This window comes from Acipenser ruthenus, chromosome 11, assembly GCF_902713425.1.
Source record: "Acipenser ruthenus chromosome 11, fAciRut3.2 maternal haplotype, whole genome shotgun sequence".
NCBI lineage: Eukaryota > Metazoa > Chordata > Actinopteri > Acipenseriformes > Acipenseridae > Acipenser > Acipenser ruthenus.
Genome location: NC_081199.1, coordinates 43,716,060 through 43,739,028, shown reverse-complemented (window position 1 = coordinate 43,739,028; position 22,969 = coordinate 43,716,060). Strand labels below are relative to the sequence as shown.

The 22,969-nt window shown below is 42.4% G+C and overlaps 1 protein-coding gene across 18 annotated transcripts in view; it reads left to right on the top strand.

Annotated features, from left to right (window-relative positions):
- Window positions 1-22,969, top strand: part of LOC117426490 (CLIP-associating protein 1-like) — a 93,286-nt gene that overhangs the window by 66,948 nt on the left and 3,369 nt on the right. For 14 of the 18 annotated variants that reach the window (XM_059034092.1, XM_059034091.1, XM_059034095.1 and 11 more), the window contains 14 exons: window positions 1,553-1,716; window positions 1,813-1,891; window positions 3,197-3,340; window positions 5,524-5,619; window positions 7,816-7,959; window positions 8,270-8,376; window positions 9,446-9,562; window positions 12,306-12,453; window positions 13,780-14,017; window positions 15,075-15,131; window positions 17,978-18,168; window positions 18,601-18,729; window positions 21,502-21,708; window positions 21,908-22,024. In XM_059034092.1, coding sequence (XP_058890075.1) covers window positions 1,553-1,716; window positions 1,813-1,891; window positions 3,197-3,340; window positions 5,524-5,619; window positions 7,816-7,959; window positions 8,270-8,376; window positions 9,446-9,562; window positions 12,306-12,453; window positions 13,780-14,017; window positions 15,075-15,131; window positions 17,978-18,168; window positions 18,601-18,729; window positions 21,502-21,708; window positions 21,908-22,024 — 1,938 coding nt within the window. The remainder of the gene's footprint in view (window positions 1-1,552; window positions 1,717-1,812; window positions 1,892-3,196; window positions 3,341-5,523; window positions 5,620-7,815; window positions 7,960-8,269; window positions 8,377-9,445; window positions 9,563-12,305; window positions 12,454-13,779; window positions 14,018-15,074; window positions 15,132-17,977; window positions 18,169-18,600; window positions 18,730-21,501; window positions 21,709-21,907; window positions 22,025-22,969) is intronic. The other 4 variants (XM_059034101.1, XM_059034104.1, XM_059034096.1 and 1 more) reach the window with 3 other exon arrangements.

Here is a 22,969-nt window from a genome sequence, read left to right as displayed (position 1 = left end):
AACAGAGGGGTTTCAAGAGATTTCTTTCAATACAGCTTACACTATACAACACTTTCCCGTCGAGATGGCAAATGAAGAAATTAAAGGTTTGCCGAGCTGGAGCGGGGAGGGGCGGACGGTGCTCAGTTTTCGAAATTGAAATTATTAGTGTTAGTGTATATTTTGTATGTTTCAAACATATTCTACCATACCACTTCTCTTACACTGTCTTGTACACTAGATATTCAGTACATATTTTACTGAAGCAATACAGCCACTAGAGGTACGAGCCCACTGCTTTGGATACTATACCTGCTCCAGTTGTACGTAATGTATAACAATGTGGCAGCGGATTTTATTAACAACTTTTGTTTACGTAATATGCATTATACAAATCAAAAGATGGAATTTTGCACGAGAGTGACATTTTTATAGTATTCACACATTGTCAAACAGTTTCTATTAATAGGAAGAAAAAAAAAAACAGTGCGTGAACCCGTCTGACAAACCTTCGAAGGTTTAAAACAATCTTCGAATGCCTGGTTAGCGAACGAACCTTCGGACACAGCCCTATTTTTGAAAGTGTTTGAATTGGCAATCTGTGCATAAGAAAATAGTTTTTATTTTATTTCCTGTAAGTCTGAGCAGAGATAGCGGATCCATGCTGTTGTATATTCGAAATCTCTTCTGAAAGCATTGATACAGCACAAAATGGTCAGCACTGACCTATAATGGGACAGCCAGCCACTTTGTACTAGCATCAGTGTATGTTATTCACTGCAGCCAAAGACACTTGCCTGCAGAGGGCACTGTTTTGTGTTTTAGTTCATCTACAAACATTCTTTCTTTTTTCTTTCCATATTTAAGCACAAAATGTATTTGCTTCAGGAGATACCTTATTCGTAACAAAGAGGAAGATGAAGGGACAAATTAAGATTTTAATTGCATTAGGATTGATTGTATGTCTGTCTTGGCTTTTGTAAAGTTTTGATTTAAAAACAACAATAATAATAATGATAAGCGAATCTGCATGTTTTGATAATTCTGAACAGAGTTTTACCGTGTGGTACTAATAGAGTGTTCATCTTGTTGCATGTTTTGCCTTGGGTTGGATCGTAACATCAGAGAGTAAGTGTGTGCATTTTTTTTTCTAACTGGTGAAATAAGCAGACAGCTGCATTGCAAGAGGTTTTTAAAGTGTACAGTGAAAAGAAGTATACATGTCTTTTTAATGCATGCTCTTAAAAACTGTGGATATTTTAGGCTAGCTTGATTGTTATGCAGTGCTTTCTTACATAATCTAAGAAATGTGTATAGCAAAGAATATAGATTTTTATATAGATTGTATGTAAACTTTTGGTTTAGTGCTTCCATTTGATTTCTGGAGTGTTTTTCGTCATGGAAGAATGAGATGAGATTCGTTGTTCTGTGCATCGTACAGGGTTAGATGAAGGGTTTCCACTTCTCCTGTATAGAAGTGCTTGTGTTCACTCTCTATACGAGTAATGAACATGCCCTTGGCAATGCTGGCCTCTTCGCGTATGTGATGGGTGTATGTGGTTGTACCTGCCAGGTATTCAGCATGTTCTTGGAGACCCTGGTTGATTTTATTACCATCCATAAAGAGGACCTGCAGGACTGGCTCTTTGTGCTGCTGACACAGTTGTTAAAGAAGATGGGTGCTGACTTGCTGGGCTCTGTGCAGGCAAAAGTGCAGAAAGCGCTGGATGTCACCAGGTCAGTTCATCTCCTTTTCTCTTCTGAAATTTTCCTCCTTTTTTGACTTGCTGGCAGTATTTACCAGCGACGTGTGTTATTTTTTTATCTTCACAGGGACTCTTTCCCTTTCGATCAACAGTTTAACATTCTGATGAGGTTTATAGTCGATCAAACACAAACGCCAAACCTCAAGGTATGTACCTGGAGTGTCCCTCGTGTTGTGTCATTTTATATTGCTAATGTCTCAGTGTGAACTGCCATCATTCTACTTGGAGGTCACATGAAGCAGCGTGGAAGAGCAGAGCTGCCTCTGGGAGTTTCACATGAAGCAGCGTGGAAGAGCAGAGTTGCCTCTGGGAGTTTCACATGAAGCAGCGTGGAAGAGCAGAGTTGCCTCTGGGAGTTTCACATGAAGCAGCGTGGAAGAGCAGAGTTGCCTCTGGGAGTTTCACATGAAGCAGCGTGGAAGAGCAGAGTTGCCTCTGGGAGTTTCACACGAAGCAGCGTGGAAGAGCAGAGTTGCCTCTGGGAGTTTCACATGAAGCAGCGTGGAAGAGCAGAGTTGCCTCTGGGAGTTTCACACGAAGCAGCGTGGAAGAGCAGAGTTGCCTCTGGGAGTTTCACATGAAGCAGCGTGGAAGAGCAGAGTTGTCTCTGGGAGTTTCACATGAAGCAGCGTGGAAGAGCAGAGTTGCCTCTGGGAGTTTCACATGAAGCAGCGTGGAAGAGCAGAGTTGCCTCTGGGAGTTTCACATGAAGCAGCGTGGAAGAGCAGAGTTGCCTCTGGGAGTTTCACATGAAGCAGTGTGGAAGAGCAGAGTTGCCTCTGGGAGTTTCACATGAAGCAGCGTGGAAGAGCAGAGTTGCCTCTGGGAGTTTCACACGAAGCAGCGTGGAAGAGCAGAGTTGCCTCTGGGAGTTTCACACGAAGCAGCGTGGAAGAGCAGAGTTGCCTCTGGGAGTTTCACACGAAGCAGCGTGGAAGAGCAGAGTTGCCTCTGGGAGTTTCACATGAAGCAGCGTGGAAGAGCAGAGTTGTCTCTGGGAGTTTCACATGAAGCAGCGTGGAAGAGCAGAGTTGCCTCTGGGAGTTTCACATGAAGCAGCGTGGAAGAGCAGAGTTGCCTCTGGGAGTTTCACATGAAGCAGCGTGGAAGAGCAGAGTTGCCTCTGGGAGTTTCACACGAAGCCTCAGTCTCTTATTCCCCATCTCTCTGCTGTCTTTCATGTGATCTGTGCAGGGAAGCGGTACAATTGCAGCTTTGAAATAGGACTGATATTCAGTTAATTTAGTAGCTTTTAATCAGGAATGTTTCAGACCTATGAAATGGTGCTGGTATGTATTTGGTAAGATTTGACTTTTAAGGTAGCCATAAGTAATTGTATAGCACTGTACTTTTCTGTCTCCTTTCCTTTCTTTCTTTCTTTCTTTCTTTCTTTCTTTCTCTTTCTTTCTCTCTTTCTTTCTGATGTTTCTGTTTATTTCCCTGTGGTCCAGGTAAAGGTTGCAATCCTGAAGTATATCGAGTCTCTGGCCAGGCAGATGGACCCCACTGACTTTGTGAACTCCAGTGAGACTCGACTGGCTGTTTCTCGAATTATAACCTGGACAACAGAACCAAAGAGCTCCGACGTGAGAAAGGTAAGCTGTCTGGACAGTTGGGGCTGAAATTACTGGCCTGTTTTAAGGAAGTATATTGATCTGGAATAAGATCTGGTCACAATCTCCAGGAGTTGTGTCTTTTAAAAACATGTTAAAAGCAATCAGGAAAACAGCAGTTTAGTTTTTTCCAAGAAAGGATTGGCTAATCACACATATCCAGGGATGGAAATAGGATTCCCAGTGTATAGTAAAACCAGGAATGGCTCAAACTGCTATGCAATGGGAGCCTTATTTCCATCCCTGTTTGTGCTGTGTGTGTTTATTTCTATTCTTAGGAACAGATTTGTTTCTGTGAATTGTTCAAGCTGTTGGTGGTGAATGTGGCCGGGTAGATCCTTTCTAGGAGTTCCTCTTGAGTTCAAACCCAGCCTCATTCCCGTCTGCTGAAGGCAAGGTGTTTCACTGCAGTGCTGATTACCTGAATCAGTTCATTGGGAGGATACACAGCACTAGGGCAAAGCCAGTACATCAGTCATCGCTTTGATCTCTCCCACTTGGAAAAGATTGCAGAGATTGTGACAAAGGGGGACCCTTTTATAATTTCTATATCAGAAGTATGCATTTCTATATCAGAAGTATGCATTTAATTCAAGATCTGTACCCACGTACAGTGCCTTCGAATAGAAATTCCTGACATACTGTTAATAGCACATGCAGTTGTGCTTCTGCTTGACTCGATTATTAAAGAAGATGGGAGCTGACTTGTTGAGCTCTGTGCAGGCTGGAAAAGGTTAGATTGCTAAAATCTATTTGCTAGTAAATGCATTGATATATTATTGTTGTTGTTCTTGTTAAAGGTAATAATGCAATGAAATGCCTAAATCACTCAAAGCTCTTACCTGCTTGACCTCACCTACACCCGCTCTAATGCACGCCTCTGTGTTTATTGTATATTGCGATATTGATAACGAGGGCAGCAGTAATTCTGTCTCAGAGTGAATGTACTCTGCAGGCTTGGTCGGTCAGGCAGGTACAATTTGGCTTAAAAAGCATAGCAGTGCATCCCTTCAGGCAACAGTTGTAGGTATGTTCTAGCCCTGAGAGCATGCTGCTGCATTGTAAGCAGGTTAAAGAAGGGTTTTGGATTCTTTCAGAGCACTAATTACTGTACATTATGTATAGTTCTGATGACCCTTCCCAAGACCCGTCTCAAGCCCACCTGCAGCATGTGAATATCATGCTTTAGATTGAGCTGCTTATTGATATGGGGTTTTATTTTTAGCTTTGTTGTTTCAGGGATTCATACGCGTGTTTCAGATTCATTCAAGGAATTGATGCAGTGAATTGTACCACTAATAGTTTGATACAAATTGGGTTAAACTGTAATCATGCTATATTCTTAACTGTGGTTGTACACGTGATACCTTGATTGCATTGAAATGCTTTGCACATTTCTTTATTCATCCTTCATAATGACTTCTGCTATGTGCAATAATAATCCCTGACAGTCCCTGATAATTGGTTAACAAGGAAAAGTGATGAATGTCCTTCCTTTCCTACAAAATCCCTTTAGAATGGGTTTTCTTTTGTATTGTATTGATTGGGCTTCGCCTGTAACACACATTAACATTGGCTCTCATGGTGAAGTGAAGAGCGTTTCCCTTTCCAGTAACTTCATGACAAAGTGTCCTGCATTACCACAAGCCTTGCGGAGCTGTGCAGGCGGAACCTTCAAACACTGCATTTTCTTGTTTCCTGAGAAGAAGCATGACCTTTATCAACCCCCAGCCATAAAAGTCAGTGCTGGTAAACAGTACAACTCCTTCTAAAAGCTTTAAAGCCAGCTGTAAAATGCTAATTGTGGGAATTTCATTTGTGTAAGTAATAGCTGTAATGCAGTAGTTGTTTCTGCAGGTTTTTCCTGTGCATTTCTGTTGCTCTTGTGTTGATTCCCAGATGTATAGTAGAACACAGCTGTTAATCTTGTCCCCTGCCTGGGTGTAAGGAAGCCCAGCCCTGGCTTGTGCCACGACACCAGGGGAACAGGGGCTGTGTTTATACAGCAGCAGCAGCACCCTGCCAATGCCGTTCTCTTTCTCGCTGTGGCACAGGCCACTGCTGCACCTGCTCTTCCAGTGTCAGTATTGTGCTGGTGTTTTAAAAGGTAAACCTGCGTTTTTTGTTTTGTTTCCTAACCCTACCATTCTACCTGTTAAACCCAGACCCTTCATAACTGGGTGACTGATGAGTTGCCTACCAGGTCCAGTACCACCCCTTCAGTGCCTGGGGAAGGAAACCTGGAAGAAAGGTGCAAGCAGGTAGACTGAAACGCAAGCAACTGCACAATATACTAATCGCAATGAAACGAAACATTGAACCCACAGCGTGGCCTGTCTCAATAACCTGGCTCTGTGTGGCTGGCTTTGAAATCACCATGTGTGCGTGCATCCATCTGTCTGCTTGTCTTTTTCAGTTTTGTTTTTTGTTTTCTTTATTTTGAGCTGGGTTGAGGGCTGCTGTTGTGTATACAAGAATGTTTGTTACTGGGTTACAGTATGTTCTTGGCAGGCGTGCTATCAGATCTCAAACTTACAGGACAGCCTCTGGCAGCAGAAGAATCTGTGCTGTATGGAATTGTTTGTTGTTAATATCTTAGTATTAGTTACATGCATTGTGTTCTCGCCACACGTCTCTGTGGAGGGAGGTTATAAATGCTGAGCTCAAAGTCAACAGATCAAATAAAGTGCATCATCAAGAACTTCTCTTCCATATTATTATTATTATTATTATTATTATTATTATTATTATTATTATTACTACATGTCTTATTAAAGTTTCCATTTAGATACAGTGCAACAGATTTTCCAATCCTAAATGAATATGTTTTATAAATCTTCATGCTTCTCCTTGTAGGGGGTTAAAAGGGGCAAATAAGAAAATAATGAAGAATGACCAGATTAGTTTAATTAAAGGGGACATTTTTAATGCATTTTTTGTTTAAGAAAAAAAAGATACAGGAGTGAAAATTACAAAGGCATGTTTACTTTCTCAACTATCTCATGTGTAATGATTGTGATTCTATCATTTTATAATTCACGTCCTCACAAGTGTACTGTACAGTCCCTTCAAAACGCTGAACTAAACAAATGCATTAGAAATCCTGCATTAGCTGTCTCTTGTAAACTTGCGATTGCCTGCTTTTTGGTAGATTTGCTTAAAAAAAACAAAAAAACAAAGCAAACAACGATCACAGCCCTGCGCTTCACTGCAGCAGTTAACTGTGCCTGTGTGTGGATCTCCAGTGTGACAGCTTATTAACTCAAGACTACTAAAACCAAACGGAGAGCTGTGTGCTGCATTCCCTAATGTGAAAGCGTGGCGCAGCAGCAGCAGCAGCAGCAGCATGCAGGCTTGGTAATCTAATATGTGTTTAGTACCCGACCCTGTAACCGGGCAAGCCCACACTTTTGGACTCTTCCTAAGAGAGATTCTGCAGTCGCTGAGTTACAGAAGCACTTGCTTGATTCTATATGCCTGCAGCACATAGTCTCTGAGGGTGTGCAGTAAGTGAAATGCTCTTATTCATACATTAGGGATGTTGCAGTTGACATGCTTTACTATGCCAGACATTGCAAAAAGAAAAAGTTTGCCCAGTTTGGGGTTGAGTCCTAATCACTGTATAGCTGTGTGTTAATAACGGGTTTAACAATAATGACTCCTTTTAAATTCCATGCTCTAGCAAGAACACAATGTATTCCTGTCCAACATGCAACCACTGAGGGGTCTTGAATTATAATCTGTTACTTAACTTTAGAAAATCTTCCTACATGATACCTCCAATAGTATCTTACAGTGCTCTTAATCGGGTTATCTCTGTTAAGGTAAGAGAACAAGTGATTTGTAATTAAAAAAAAAAAAAAAAAAAAAAAAGAAGTAAAACAAGGGGGGTGGAAGTTGCTGTCCCATTTTTTTTTTATTTCAGAATGTAGATATTGCTCTTTTTTATTTATTGTGTGTGTGTGTGTGTTTTTTTTCTCTGACCTGGTCTCTCTCTTTTCTCTGCAGTGATTGTCTGTGTTCCCCAGGCTGTCCTTCTCTCTCTCTCTCTCTCTCTCTCTCTCTCTCTCTCTCTCTCTCTCTCTCTCTCTCTCTCTCTCTCTCTCTCTCTCTCTCTCTCTCTCTCTCTCTCTCTCTCTCTCTCTCTCTCTCTCTCTCTCTCTCTCTCTCTGCAGTGATTGTCTGTGTTCTTCAGGCTGTCCTGGTCTCTCTTTCTTTCTTCTCTGCAGTGATTGTCTGTGTTCTTCAGGCTGTCCTGGTCTCTCTTTCTTTCTTCTCTGCAGTGATTGTCTGTGTTCTTCAGGCTATCCTGGTCTCTTTCTCTTCTCTGAAGTGATTGTCTGTGTTCTTCAGGCTGTCCTGGTCTCCCTTTCTTTCTTCTTTGCAGTGATTGTCTGTGTTCTTCAGGCTATCCTGGTCTCTTTCTCTTCTCTGAAGTGATTGTCTGTGTTCCCCAGGCTGCCCAGGTGGTCCTGATTTCTCTCTTTGAGTTGAACACCCCTGAGTTCACCATGCTGCTGGGTGCCTTGCCAAAAACATTCCAGGACGGTGCCACCAAGCTCCTGCACAGCCACCTGAAGAACTCCAGCAACACCAGCGTGGTAAAGAACACACCCATTGGCTTTCTTTGCTTAAGAGACCTCAGTTTGCTTTTTAAATTGTGTAATAATTGTACACAATTGTTAATCTAACAAATAGCTTCATCTCTTCAAATCTATTATCAGCATCCACTTGATTGAATTGTCAGTGTATAAGAAATGTGACAGATCTAAGATGAGGGTCCTTGAGGCCGTTCTCATTTGTTACAGTTCAGTTCAGTTCAGTATGATTGACCCACTGCTTAGTGTCTTTGCCTTGCTGTAACCCACAAACCCCAGCCATGGCTCCTGATGGATTCTCTTCCCATCTCAGGGCTCTCCAAGCAACACGATTGGACGAACCCCCTCACGACACTCCAGCAGCAGAACCAGCCCCCTCACCTCGCCAACCAACTGTTCCCATGGGGGACTGTCGCCAAGGTAACGCTGTGCATCCCAGCACACCCCGGGCTACATGGTGACAAGCTGGAGTGTCTAAACCATGAGCATGACCGTTTCCTTTGCCTGCTGGTTTACTGAAATGGGAAATGAGGTCAAATCACTTTCATACACAATTCTAGCCAGTGGCTTAATAAGGTCACACCCACGCCATACTGACCCAATTCCTAAAAAGAATAATGCCCCCTTTATTACTGTATGTGAAGACGTGGGTATAGCAGTTTATACAGTAAATGTACTACATTTTAGAAGTGTATAGAAACAAAACAAGGCAGGCAAAGAGATTTTTCCCTATAAATTCTTGACTAATTTCCCATTGCAGCATGTTTTTGTTTCATTCTGTTGTCTTTAATTCAATGCTAGCTGAATGTTTACTTTGTGTCAGCTCCCTACTTCCAGCAGAACCCTATTAACAAAGTGGAGTGCTCTGTTATTAAAGTGGGACTCTATACAGTACGAATGGGGCATTCTTGTTGCTGCAGTGTAGCGGATCAGCGTGGCACTTCATTGCAGCCTATCACTGAACATGGGTTTTGTCTGTTTTATTTTTGTGAATGAAGTGGGACTGTTAATGTGACTTGGTATAAATGACTATACAGTAAGCCCCTATAGAAAGCACAAACTCCAATGGATATGATAGGCCTTTCTTGTGTGAGTTGATCCTAAATAAGCAATTTCAGACCATGCAAGTCTTTTTAAAAAGGTGAACGTTACAAAAGCGCTCCTGTGTTCTGGGATTTATAGTAAACAGCTCAGATTGTGACACTGTGCCTAGCTGACTGAACTCTGTAACCCAGCATATTCCTTTGATCTTCTTTTTTAAGAATCAAACATACAAAAAAGTTGGTTTATTTTATCGTAGTAAAAAAGAGCATTCCCATTTTGTTTCTGTGCTTTTGTTAATTCTTTATAGTTTTCTCTAATAATTGCACGCCCCTAACAAGCCACTGGAACTATAGTTGTCTTTTTTCTCTTTCTCTCTCTCTGTCTTTTCTCTGTTTTTGTTGACCCTCCCTTCCTTCCTTTCCTCCTGACTGCTGTGTGGCTGCAGTCGCTTGTGGGGTTGGAGTGCTGATGGGCTGTCCAAGCACCCCCCTCCCCCCGCTCAGCCTCACTCCATCCCTGCTGCACCCCCTCACAGGGCCTTCAGACGCTCTTACTCTCCCAGGTAACCAGCAAGCACCAGCCGGGGTGCCACAGTATTTACAGGGAAGGAAGGGAACCCACACAACACCAACCCCCCGCCGCCCCCCCCCCCCCCCCCCCCCCCCACACACACACACACACACGTCTGAAACCAAATGAAATGTATGACATGTATTTTGACTGTTAAAGTTTGCCCATTAGAAATAAGATACATGTTGTTGTTGCATAACTAAGAACTGTTGTAATGTATTTCTCTAACATACTAACAAAAAAAAAAACTCTGTAACTTGACATGTAGCATTAACTGCGGCAGACAGCCATTCGAAGCACTGAATATATATATTCGTTCTTTTAAATTGTCCTTTGTTATCCGGGGTAGTGAGGTATCCATACCAGATTAGCGCTACCTCTTCACAGTGGAGAGAAAGACGTTGTTTGCTTTATGGAATACCCGGTTACTTCTCAAACTGACTTTGCAGTTTATTGCTGCACAAAGTGGAGAACTGCTGGGCCTGTTTTAAGAAACCTTGCAGGGCACAGCAGAAGAGATGATGCCAGCGTACCTAGATGAATGTATGTGCAGAGAAAGGTGTGGCAGGAATTGTGGAGATGCGTCAGATCACACAGCTGCGCAGGTGTGGGACCGGGGGCAGCAGGCAGGGCAGGAGATGCACCCGACCAGAGGAGGAGTATGGACAGCCCGGGGGTAGCAGCAATAAAACACCCATCTAACCACCAAAGGCTCTTTTAAGAGCGATCCAAATCTTTTTAAAAGAGCTGAAAATTTAAAATATTTTTTAAAAACTATTTATTAGGGAAACACTGTAGTTCACGGAGAAGGAGCAGAATGCCGAGTTTTGAATTGATTTGAATACTTTTGCTTTTTTTCACTTCGGTTTCCCAAAAGGTCAACATTTACATACATTTCATCAGTCATGTTTATTGCGATAAATAAAATACCAATATGCGCACACACATATATAGAAGCATCGGGATATGCAATAAACACAGTGTGGGCTCTCAGAAGTGCACTTGGAGAACCCGTACCCTGGAGGAAAAGGAATTTCCAGCCTTTAATAGAATGAAGCACATTTAATTATGTGTATTCTTATTGATTTACAGCAATACTTTAAAAAATTGGATGAATAACACATAATGCAGAGCTGGTGAGCAAAACTGCTTTCATGCAGGAACATAATATTGTGACACCCCAGTGATGCATCGTCAGGAGTACAATACTGCAGTGAATATCTCATCATATTGACACCCCAGTGATGCATCGTCATGAGTACAATACTGCAGTGAATATCTCATCATATTGTGACACGCCAGTGATGCATCATCACCACTACAATACTGCAGTGAATATCTCATCATATTGACACCCCAGTGATGCATCGTCATGAGTACAATACTCCAGTGAATATCTCATCATATTGTGACACGCCAGTGATGCATCGTCACCACTACAATACTGCAGTGAATATCTCATCACATTGTGACACCCCAGTGATGCATCGTCCCCATTACAATACTCCAGTGAATATCTCATCATACTGTGACACCCCAGTGATGCATCGTCCCCACTACAATACTCCAGTGAATATCTCATCACATTGTGACACCCCAGTGATGCATCATCACTACTACAATACTCCAGTGAATATCTCATCATACTGTGACACCCCAGTGATGCATCGTCCCCACTACAATACTCCAGTGAATATCTCATCACATTGTGACACCCCAGTGATGCATCGTCACCACTACAATACTGCAGTGAATATCTCATCACATTGTGACACCCCAGTGATGCATCGTCCCCACTACAATACGCCAGTGAATATCTCATCACATTGTGACACCCCAGTGATGCATCGTCACCACTACAATACTGCAGTGAATATCTCATCACATTGTGACACCCCAGTGATGCATCGTCCCCATTACAATACTCCAGTGAATATCTCATAATATTGTGACACCCCAGTGATGCATCATCACGAGTACAATACGCCAGTGAATATCTCATCACATTGTGACACCCCAGTGATGCATCATCACGACTACAATACTCCAGTGAATATCTCATCATACTGTGACACCCCAGTGATGCATCATCACCACTACAATACTCCAGTGAATATCTCATCACATTGTGACACCCCAGTGATGCATCATCACCACTACAATACTGCAGTGAATATCATTTTGCATGGGATTTTTCTTCTTTTTTTAGTGGCCTGCTTTTCTTATTTCAGTATTGTATTTCTTTGTTATGTTGTAGGTTTCTTTCGTTTCAGTCCCCATCGCAGCACAGCCCTCCCTACTGTTCTCATGCTGTTTAAGTAGGGGGTTCCCTGAGCCCTCCCCTCGGGAATGGATTATTTGAGTTTCGTTTGGTCACCTGATTTCTATTAAATGCATGTTGCAAACAATCAGTTTCAATAGATTTATTTGCAATCAATGGCCTGCTTTACAATTCATAAACAAAACAATCCAACACTAAAACAACTTGTTCTCTGTAACATTTACATAAAGAAAAAAACATCAAAAGCTTTAGTAACGTCACCGATTATGAAATTGCAATAGTAATTGGCCATTTGATTTTATTTAAGAAATGTAAAGCTTCTTGTGAAATATTATTTTTCCTTGAAGTTCTGGTGCACAGGAAATGCTCGGGAACAGCCCTATTTCATAGCGCTTCAGACATGCAGGTTACAGACCGTTTCAAAGACGTGTCTTGTGTTGTTTTGCTCCTACAGCATGCTGGACTACGACACTGAGAACATGAACTCGGATGAGATCTACAGCTCGCTGCGTGGTGTGACAGAAGCCATCCAGAGCTTCAGCTACCAGAGCCAGGAGGATCTGCACGAGCCAATCAAACGAGAGGGAAAGAAGGACGATGGAGTAAGTGCTCTTCCAGAGAGTTGAGCCCTGTGATGCCCATGTGTGTGTCACATGGGATAGACAATGCTTAGCCACCCTGCTACATTATTATAAAATCCAGTCTGCAGGACAGGAAATGAAATAACATGTTTGTACAAGAAATGGAATCTAGCTACATAAATAAAGTAGCTTTTCTCATTTCAAACGTGCTCGGGCATTCCAGTGAACTTGTGAGCCAAGTTTGTCTTGATGAATTCAATGCAGTATTCATGAAACTTCTATTGGGGGTCCTTCGTGATTCCCAGCCATGTCATGTTGAGATCTTGGACAACGAATGAAATCGTTGGGTCCTTCGTAACCATGAAAATAAAGTTTGCCCATTCAGTTGTTAGTCTATTGGCCATCAAGTTATAGGCAGGGCGTAGTAATGTTATAATGTAGTGATATTAGATTTAATGAATTATGTCTGTTCTGTGTTTGTTAAGCAAAATTCCCACAACCAAACTATAACTTTCCCATCAGGATTGCAAACGCATACCTTTGGGCTTGTGTAATAGGGTAATAAAGGCATTTAATTGTTCAAATTAAAGGCCAGGTCATTGACTTAAAATCCAGCATGGTAAAGTTTTACCTTTTGTATCCCAGGGACCCATTTATTGTATAGTTAACCATGCATCTATAATATATACTGTGCTAAAAGAAACCTTTTCCTCTGGGGCGTTCTCAAAAGCAACCTCTTGATTAGCATTTCAAGTTTTCTATTTCAAATTAGTCAGCTTGCATTACAGCCTGTTAAGGAAAAAGGTTTTAATTAAAATAAATGGCTTCATTTAAAAGAAGAGCTGCATTTTTAATATATAAGAGAAAAACTGGATTTCTTGAGTTGAACGATTTCGAGAGACCAGGTGTTCTCTTTTCTGTTTGCAGGTGTGCAGAGAGGGTGGGATGGTGTCTCCAGTGACCAGGTGTTCTCTTTTCTGTTTGCAGGTGTGCAGAGAGGGTGGGATGGTGTCTCCAGTGACCAGGTGTTCTCTGTTCTGTGTGCAGGTGTGCAGAGAGGGTGGGATGGTGTCTCCAGTGACCAGGTGTTCTCTCTTCTGTTTGCAGGTGTGCAGAGAGGGTGGGATGGTGTCTCCAGTGACCAGGTGTTCTCTCTTCTGTTTGCAGGTGTGCAGAGAGGGTGGGATGGTGTCTCCAGTGACCAGGTGTTCTCTGTTCTGTTTGCAGGTGTGCAGAGAGGGTGGGATGGTGTCTCCAGTGACCAGGTGTTCTCTCTTCTGTTTGCAGGTGTACAGAGAGGGTGGGATGGTGTCTCCAGTGACCAGGTGTTCTCTGTTCTGTTTGCAGGTGTGCAGAGAGGGTGGGATGGTGTCTCAGGTGACAGACCTTCGTGTCAGCGTCGATGCGGTGGAAGGAGGGAGAACAGCTCTCGATAACAAAACCTCTTTACTCAACACTCCTCCCCCGCGCTCCTTCTCTGGGCCGCGGAGTCGCGAACACAACCCTTACAACTACGCGGACACAATCAGCACCTACGACAAGAGCGCCCTCAACGAGGCTATTTTCGATGGTGATATGGAGCAGGGTACGTACTGGCACAGCTTCGCACTGCCCAGTGCCCTTCATAACCTCTCAACAACCTCATTCACTCACAGTCACACTGCAGGGTTTTTAACTTTTGTTCCATAGAGTCGTTTCATCCTTTTCTGTTGGCAGTTAGTATACAAACATGGAAAGTAATTTAAGATAGCAAGGAATGATGTGTCCATCTTAAGAGAATGACATTTAAAACAAAAACAGTAATAAAAAAAATACCTATTCAAATAGCCCTCTATTTTATAAGCGAGGAAAAATGTTTAATTCATTTTCTGAACAAAATGCTTCCTGCATCATCAAAGCGACAGAGCACTGGGTTGCTTTCTGTAAAAGGCTTGTTTTAAAAAGCCTGCATTCTAAAGACGCCTGTCAGATCATATCTCTGCATCTTGGCTGAAAGATTGAAAGGGCACTGTGTTGTATCTGCACACAAATCCTCCTCAATGCAAGCTGTAAAACTGGCCCTGTGCTGTTTGCAAAACACCTGAATGCTGTAATTAAAGTGAAGTTTGCAGTTCAAACCCCTCTGCCATCACTGAGTGAGATCTGATCAGTGCTTGTGTGTCAGTGTTTACCTGAAAACAGGTGTATTTACAAATGCAATGTTGATGATTCGAAACCCCAAACCCAGCCTGGCTAGCACCAGTTAGGAGGGGACGGCTCGCTTTTTGTTTGTTTTTGTTTTGATCTCCATACTTTCAGGAAATGATTTTGAAGTATTTGCTGGGATTTTTTGTTAACCCCGGCTACACTGCAGCACAGAAAAGAGGATTCAGCATGCCCATTGAGACATATTCTCACATAGAGGGTTCAGCGTGCCCATTGAGACATATTCTCACATAGTTAGAGGGTTCAGCGTGCCCATTGGGACATATTCTCACATAGAGGGTTCAGCGTGCCCATTGAGACATATTCTCACCTCAGAGTTAGAGGATAAACATGTATTATTATCAATGATTTGTTTCTTTGTAATGTTTTCACCGCTTACAAATGTACCCGCAGTGTGACATTATTTTGTTAACCCTGAGTGTTCCTGTCCTCTCCAGGCCGTCGCCAGGACTGCGTTGAAAACAAGATGTTGCATCCCAAGGGTTTTACACCTGGTAAAATCATTTTAAATGCACAATAAATCCTGTTGCAGAATCATAAATCAATACGTTGCAAACCCAGAGTGATCATATTGTGTGTATTTGGTGGAGTGTGGGTGTGCATCTTCTTCTTTTTTTTTTTTTTTTTTAATTAAAGAAAATTGTATTTCCCACAGGTCAAAGTGCACTTACCCTTGATGTCATTATTATTATTATTATTATTATTATTATTATTATTATTATGGTTATTCTATTTTTCCCCCCAGATTGATAGTTGGGTTGTTTAGTTCACTTTAAAATGCGTGTTATTGTGTCCCTGGAAAGAATGAAAGCCTCCTTCTGTTGCACAATGGTGGAGTCACCTGATACAAGTAATACGATTACAAACAATAGGACATGGCAGCAGTGACAAACCTGATCTTTTTACACAGTGCTGGTCAAAAGCAATGCAGTATATAAATACCAAAGATTGCCCATTAGAGTGATGATTGAGCCATACAAACATCTATTCAGAACTCGTAGGGGAGGGTACATATTGTATATTCAGAACTTGTAGGGGAGGGTACATATTGTATATTCAGAACTCGTAGGGGAGGGTACATATTGTATATTCAGAACTCGTAGGGGAGAGTACATATTGTATATTCAGAACTCGTAGGGGAGAGTACATATTATATATTCAGAACTCGTAGGGGAGGGTACATATTGTATATTCAGAACTCGTAGGGGAGAGTACATATTGTATATTCAGAACTCGTAGGGGAGGGTACATATTGTATATTCAGAACTCGTAGGGGAGGGTACATATTGTATATTCAGAACTCGTAGGGGAGGGTACATATTGTATATTCAGAACTCGTAGGGGAGGGTACATATTATATATTCAGAAATCGTAGGGGAGAGTACATATTGTATATTCAGAACTCGTAGGGGAGGGTACATATTATATATTCAGAACTCGTAGAGGAGGGTACATATTGTATATTCAGAACTCGTAGGGGAGGGTACATATTATATATTCAGAACTCGTAGGGGAGGGTACATATTGTATATTCAGAACTTGTAGGGGAGGGTACATATTGTATATTCAGAACTCGTAGGGGAGGGTACATATTGTATATTCAGAACTCGTAGGGGAGGGTACATATTATATATTCAGAACTCGTAGGGGAGGGTACATATTATATATTCAGAAATCGTAGGGGAGGGTACATATTATATATTCAGAACTCGTAGGGGAGGGTACATATTGTATATTCAGAACTCGTAGGGGAGGGTACATATTGTATATTCAGAACTCGTAGGGGAGAGTACATATTATATATTCAGAACTCGTAGGGGAGGGTACATATTATATATTCAGAACTCGTAGGGGAGGGTACATATTGTATATTCAGAACTCGTAGGGGAGGGTACATATTATATATTCAGAACTCGTAGGGGAGGGTACATATTGTATATTCAGAACTCGTAGGGGAGGGGACATATTGTATATTCAGAACTCGTAGGGGAGGGTACATATTATATATTCAGAAATCGTAGGGGAGAGTACATATTATATATTCAGAACTCGTAGGGGAGGGTACATATTATATATTCAGAACTCGTAGGGGAGGGTACATATTGTATATTCAGAAATCGTAGGGGAGGGTACATATTGTATATTCAGAACTCGTAGGGGAGGGTACATATTGTATATTCAGAAATCGTAGGGGAGGGGACATATTGTATATTCAGAACTCGTAGGGGAGAGTACATATTGTATATTCAGAACTCGTAGGGGAGGGGACATATTGTATATTCAGAACTCGTAGGGGAGGGTACATATTGTATATTCAGAACTCGTAGGGGAGGGTACATATTGTATATTCAGAACTCGTAGGGGAGGGGACATATTGTATATTCAGAACTCGTAGGGGAGGGGACATATTGTTTTAACGTGTATGAGCCGGAATAAGGGAGAGGCTGAAGGATTTCATCAATGAGACTTGGCCTTACATTACTGTAAGAAAGCAGTTGTATTATATATGTTACGGGAAAAGTCAGAATCGGGTCAATCTTAGGTTTTACTGGTAAATGTCAAAATGTACCAAATAAAGTGGTAAATGTCTGAAATTATGAAGAAATAAATCGCTTTTCAGACATTTAATGATTTAATGTTATGATTTACCAAAGCTTATTGGTAAATGCAAGTATATCATCGAATAATTATTTATTCCTGAATATAAATGGTCAATTAACAAAATAATCATTAATGATGAACAACACCGGATGGTTTGTTTTTATGAGGATGAGCAGACTTGTCTAGCGGTGGTAGGTAGCGTGCCCCCGGATGGTTTGTTTTTATGGGGATGAGCAGACTTGTCTAGCGGTGGTAGGTAGCGTGCCCCCGGATGGTTTGTTTTTATGGGGATGAGCAGACTTGTCTAGCGGTGGTAGGTAGCGTGCCCCCGGATGGTTTGTTTTTATGGGGATGAGCAGACTTGTCTAGCGGTGGTAGGTAGCGTGCCCCCGGATGGTTTGTTTTTATGGGGATGAGCAGACTTGTCTAGCGGTGGTAGGTAGCGTGCCCCCGGATGGTTTGTTTTTATGGGGATGAGCAGACTTGTCTAGCGGTGGTAGGTAGCGTGCCCCCGGATGGTTTGTTTTTATGGGGATGAGCAGACTTGTCTAGCGGTGGTAGGTAGCGTGCCCCCGGATGGTTTGTTTTTATGGGGATGAGCAGACTTGTCTAGCGGTGGTAGGTAGCGTGCCCCCGGATGGTTTGTTTTTATGGGGATGAGCAGACTTGTCTAGCGGTGGTAGGTAGCGTGACCCCACCCCCCCCGGTGGTAACTTGTTTTTTCATTTTGTCCCTGAAGTTCCCATTGACCACTCAGACCTGGTGGCTGACCTCCTGAAGGAGCTGTCCAATCACAACGAGCGTGTGGAGGAGCGGAGGGGCGCCCTGCTGGAGCTCCTGAAGATCACCCGCGAGGGCAGCCTGGCCGTGTGGGACGAGCACTTCAAGACCATCCTGCTGCTGCTGCTGGAGACGCTGGGAGACAAGGAGGTGCGTCCCCTTTGCAGAGACCCCGAGCTCCGGTTATCTGTGTTTTAAACGGCCTACGATTCTTGCATGGGGTGCATTTTTAAGCATCGATGTGCAGGTGCTGCTGTTTGCTGCTGACTGTGGCAACAGCTTGGTATTCCCAGCCAAAAGAAGTGAGAGTGCTTATATTCTGCAGGCAGTGAACTGCCACTACAAACCGAACTCTGGTTAAAGAGGGGGTCTGTGTTCTTGCACACCCATATCCAGATCTACTGTCGGATTCTACAGTTCGTTTTTGGTCGTCTTCATGTCGTCATTAAGAATTCTTTTCAAATTGGTAATCAGAATCTACTGCGATAAACCTGAGCACATGTGATGTCTTTTTTTTTTTTGGTGTGATTTGCATGATACAGTAGGTTTGATTCCCTCGTTTTCTGCCTGTCTGTCTTTTAGCACTCCATCAGAGCCCTGGCACTGCGTGTATTGAAAGAGATCCTGAGGAACCAGCCGGCACGGTTCAAAAACTACGCAGAGCTCACAATCATGAAGACACTGGAGGCACATAAGGATTCCCATAAAGAGGTGAGTGCCAGGCAGACTGTACTCCTCTGCAACACAAAGAGAACCACAACTAGGCTTGTTCTGCTGGGCTTCAGTCTCACAGACTCTGTGGCTCTTTAATCTCAACCTGCCCAAATCACGAGAGCGAAATGCAACCCACTATCTCATCTGTTTATCCAATGAGGGAAATGTTTTGAAGTTGCAGCCATTGCATTCTGTATTTATTTGAATATCACTTCATGTGATCACACAAGTATAGTTAGTGATGTGATGTAAAGGCTACATTTTTCTTGTACAACTGCCATTGTGTCCTTTCATTTAAAAACAACTCAAACAAGCAAGCCAGTGCCGTGCACCCCTTGTGTTAAACCTTTTCAAGTTTCATTATAATATTATTATTATTATTATTATTATTATTATTATTATTATTATTATTATTATTATTATTTATTTATTTCTTAGCAGATGCCCTTACCCAGGGTGACCTTACAGCTGTTTACAAAAATTACATATCAAGAATTACAGAACAATTAAAGAACAATTACAGTACAATTAAGAGCAGTGGTTGTCCAGTATATGTCGGACATACGGGAAGTCCAACAGACAGCCTCCATGCACCTTCAGATTAGAATACACCCAATAACTTGCCCTAAAGAATGTCCTTAGCAAGTTTAGTCTCAATTGCACTAGCAATTCTCTATTAATATTCAAAATGTCTGGAGTGGCCGTCTGCCCTTGGACAAGCGAAAAGGTCATTGGAAGTTTGCTTTGAAGAGAGATGCTGTGGAAGATTAGACTCCTTTTTATCTCAGACTCATAAACCGTCATTTGATCTACTAGCTGCCTACATTCTGCAGTAACTAATGGGCTAGCCGTAATGTTCGCTGTAATGTAAACAACGGCTGTTGAGATTCTAATGAAATATTGAGGCACAGCATTGTAAGTGTGAAGCGCTGGGGCCCCTGAGAGGCGGGCAGCATGAATTCTGCAGGTTACCCGTCTTGTAGAGATCTCACCTGTCAGTCCTGTCAACAGAAAACCTCCAGTGTACTCCGCAACCAGAGCCAGCAGCCTCCTTTTCCAATTGACCGATACCTTATGCTTATGTTACTACCGTAAAACTTCAATTAAACGCCTCTGGCATTTATTTACAATATTTGCCAGCAGACCGGCGGGTATTGGAGACCGGCAATTATTTGAGACCGGCGTTTATATTAGATTTCTAGCTTCACATGCTTCATGTGGTCATTGAGGAGCTGCTAACACACACAGCCTTGTAGCAACATCGTAACCCAATTTAACTTGATTAAACATTCCAGCAACTTTGTTAAAAGGTTGTGTGTCAGTGGGAACTAAGTAATAGTTTTGTTTTATAACACAATTACATTGTATTGTACACCCTCAAGTATAAAGCAAAAGTATTATTACGGCCTTTTTTTTTACTTATTTAATTTAGTAGTCGCCAATTAGTTTTCTGTTATTTTCTCCCCAATTTAGTAGTGTCCAATTAATTTGTTTAGCTCAGTTCACCGCTAGCACCCGTGCACTGACTCGAGAGGGGCGAAGAAGAACACACGCTATCCTCCAAAGCGTGTGCCGTTAGCTGCCCGCTCTTATACACGCTGCAGACTCATCATGCAGCCACCCAGAGCTACAGCGTCGGAGGACAACACAGCCCTGGGCAGCTTACAGGCAAGCTCGCAGACCACAGAGGTCGCTGGGGTGCAGTGAGCCTGAGGACACCCTGGCCTACGATGATGTCACTAGCAGTTCATTACGCTCAAGCTCCTCCTCCTCTTCCTCAGCTTCAGTGGCAATGACAGAGACCCGGCGTTTAATAAGAGACCCAGAGTTTATTTACAGTATTTGCCACTTCAACCACTGACTCATTGTGTGACCCTGAGCAAGTCACTTAACCTCCTTGTGCTCCGTCTTTCAGGTGAGACATAATTGTAAGTGACTCTGCAGCTGATGCATAGTTCACACACCCTAGACTCTGTAAGTTGCCTTGGATAAAGGTGTCTGCTAAATAAACAAATAATAATAATAATAATTTGAGACCTGGCAATTTATTTGAAGTTTTACGGTAAATATTTTCATTCACAATCACGCCTTTGGGAGTGCTTAAAGCTAGATAATGGCTTGCATGATGTGTGTTTATTCTGCAAACAAATTCATGAATAGTTTGTGAATGTGAAAATAAAAAATGGATTGATCCAGGTGCACACATGCTTGTGGCTGTATGTGAAGGTTTGAGATCAAAAAACAGCTTTGCTTGCTTGAGAGACTGGAATGTAAACTGAGGGTAAACCTTTTTTTATTTGAAAGCTACATTTTACTTAAACTTGACATGTCTATTTTGCAGCATTGGCAGCAGTGTTTATTTTTTATTTTTTATGTAATCTGAAATGTTTTTAAACCCCATCTTCTTACCCCTACACCCAGCTGGAATATGCAGACAGTGCGGCAGTATAAATAATAAAGTTCTGTAGCTTCCTGTAACATCATTTCATGTGTCACCTACAGCAAAAGTGTCGATGGTGTTGTATTTGAAATATTTGCAGTACCTTAAAAGCAAGCAGAGAACAATAAGAAATGAAAGAAAACGGGAGAGGTAATACTGTACAGTAAAGCTAGCGAGGTGAGAGAGTGGATTGAAAAGCACTGGTTAACACTCTGAGGAACACAGTGTGCGTTACTGCTTGCCTTGTCCTTGGCCTGCTACCTTGCTTGTCTTTGCAGTGACCTCTAATGGAAAGGGCTTGTGTGTGCTCTAATGAATTTCTCTCTCAGGTTGTGAGGGCTGCGGAGGAGGCAGCTTCCACTCTGGCCAGCTCCATTCACCCTGAACAGTGCATCAAAGTGCTGTGCCCCATCATCCAGACGGCCGATTACCCCATTAACCTGGCTGCTATCAAAATGCAAACAAAGGTCATTGAGCGCATTTCAAAGGAGAGTCTCCACCAGCTCCTCCCAGACATTATCCCTGGATTGCTTCAGGTAGAGCTGCAGCTAGTCGTGTGCGCTTGTGAAACACTGTTGTTTTAGTATTGTGTTACAGTTTCAAATCATGCAGGAAATACAAGAATGTTGTGGGGGGAGGGCGGGGTGAGAGGGGATTTGTTTGAATTCTGTCTTTTTTTATTTTTCGTGTTTGATCTGTCAGCTATTTCTGTTTTCTGTGTGTGTGTGTTTTTAGGGCTATGACAACACAGAGAGCAGTGTTCGCAAGGCCAGTGTCTTTTGCCTGGTAGCCATCTATTCAGTAATCGGAGAAGAGCTGAAACCACACCTTGCACAGCTCACTGGAAGCAAGGTACGGTAACAGTGCTGAAGTACTGTATTGTGTAGGAGTGCTTGTACCTCCCAGTCCGGATCAAGGAACTATAATTTGTCTATAAAGCTCCTGTTTCACAGTCTTGGTATCGTTCAGGAGGTACGCTGATACTCAAGATGCACGCCCACCCCCTGTAGTTAATAAGACTGCAAACACCCTGTTGTCTGACATCAGCTGTTTAAAACTAATGCTGTTACTGCCAGTACATGTACACAACAAAACAATGTCACTACCAGAAGAAACAAGAGTGGATCAAAAAGGGTTCAAATTAAAACAAGATTTGGACAAAAGCATTACAGAGCAGGTAAATCCATTTATACTTCCCTGCTGGTTCTTAATAAAGCACGGAATGGCAAGACCTGCTATGTAATAGGAGTCAAACATTCGGGGGGGGGAGGTTGGGGGCACTGTTGCCCTCGAAACTGTATTAACAAAGGCTTTAGAAATCACGTGTCTACTCAGTAGTGTGAGTAACCTTCTCACTGAACCACCCAACCACCCACCCCCTTTATTGTGATGGAAAAGATACTGAACACAAGCAATGGAAGCCTGTGGTAATGCTGTTACTGGGTGCTGATAAGATCCGAGATCTTTGCTCCCCACCCTGTTTGGCACAGAGCTCTGCTCATTCCTGTTTCTCAGCGCTGATAGTAGACGATGGTTGCTACCATTTAACTCTATAAATCACATGATCACTGCCCCTGTCCATTGCTTTCCTGCGTTTCATCCTTCCTTCCTGCCTGGGTTTCTCACTTCATCACATGCTCTTTTGTTATTATTAGTTTGCCACTTGATTGGCAGGATTCATCCTGTTTGTGCTGAGCAGAGTTGTGCAATTACCCACAATACTATACAGTTACGTAATTACACAACTATGACTGTCTGCCATTACAGAGTCCTGTTAGAGAGCTTGTGTTTCTGTCA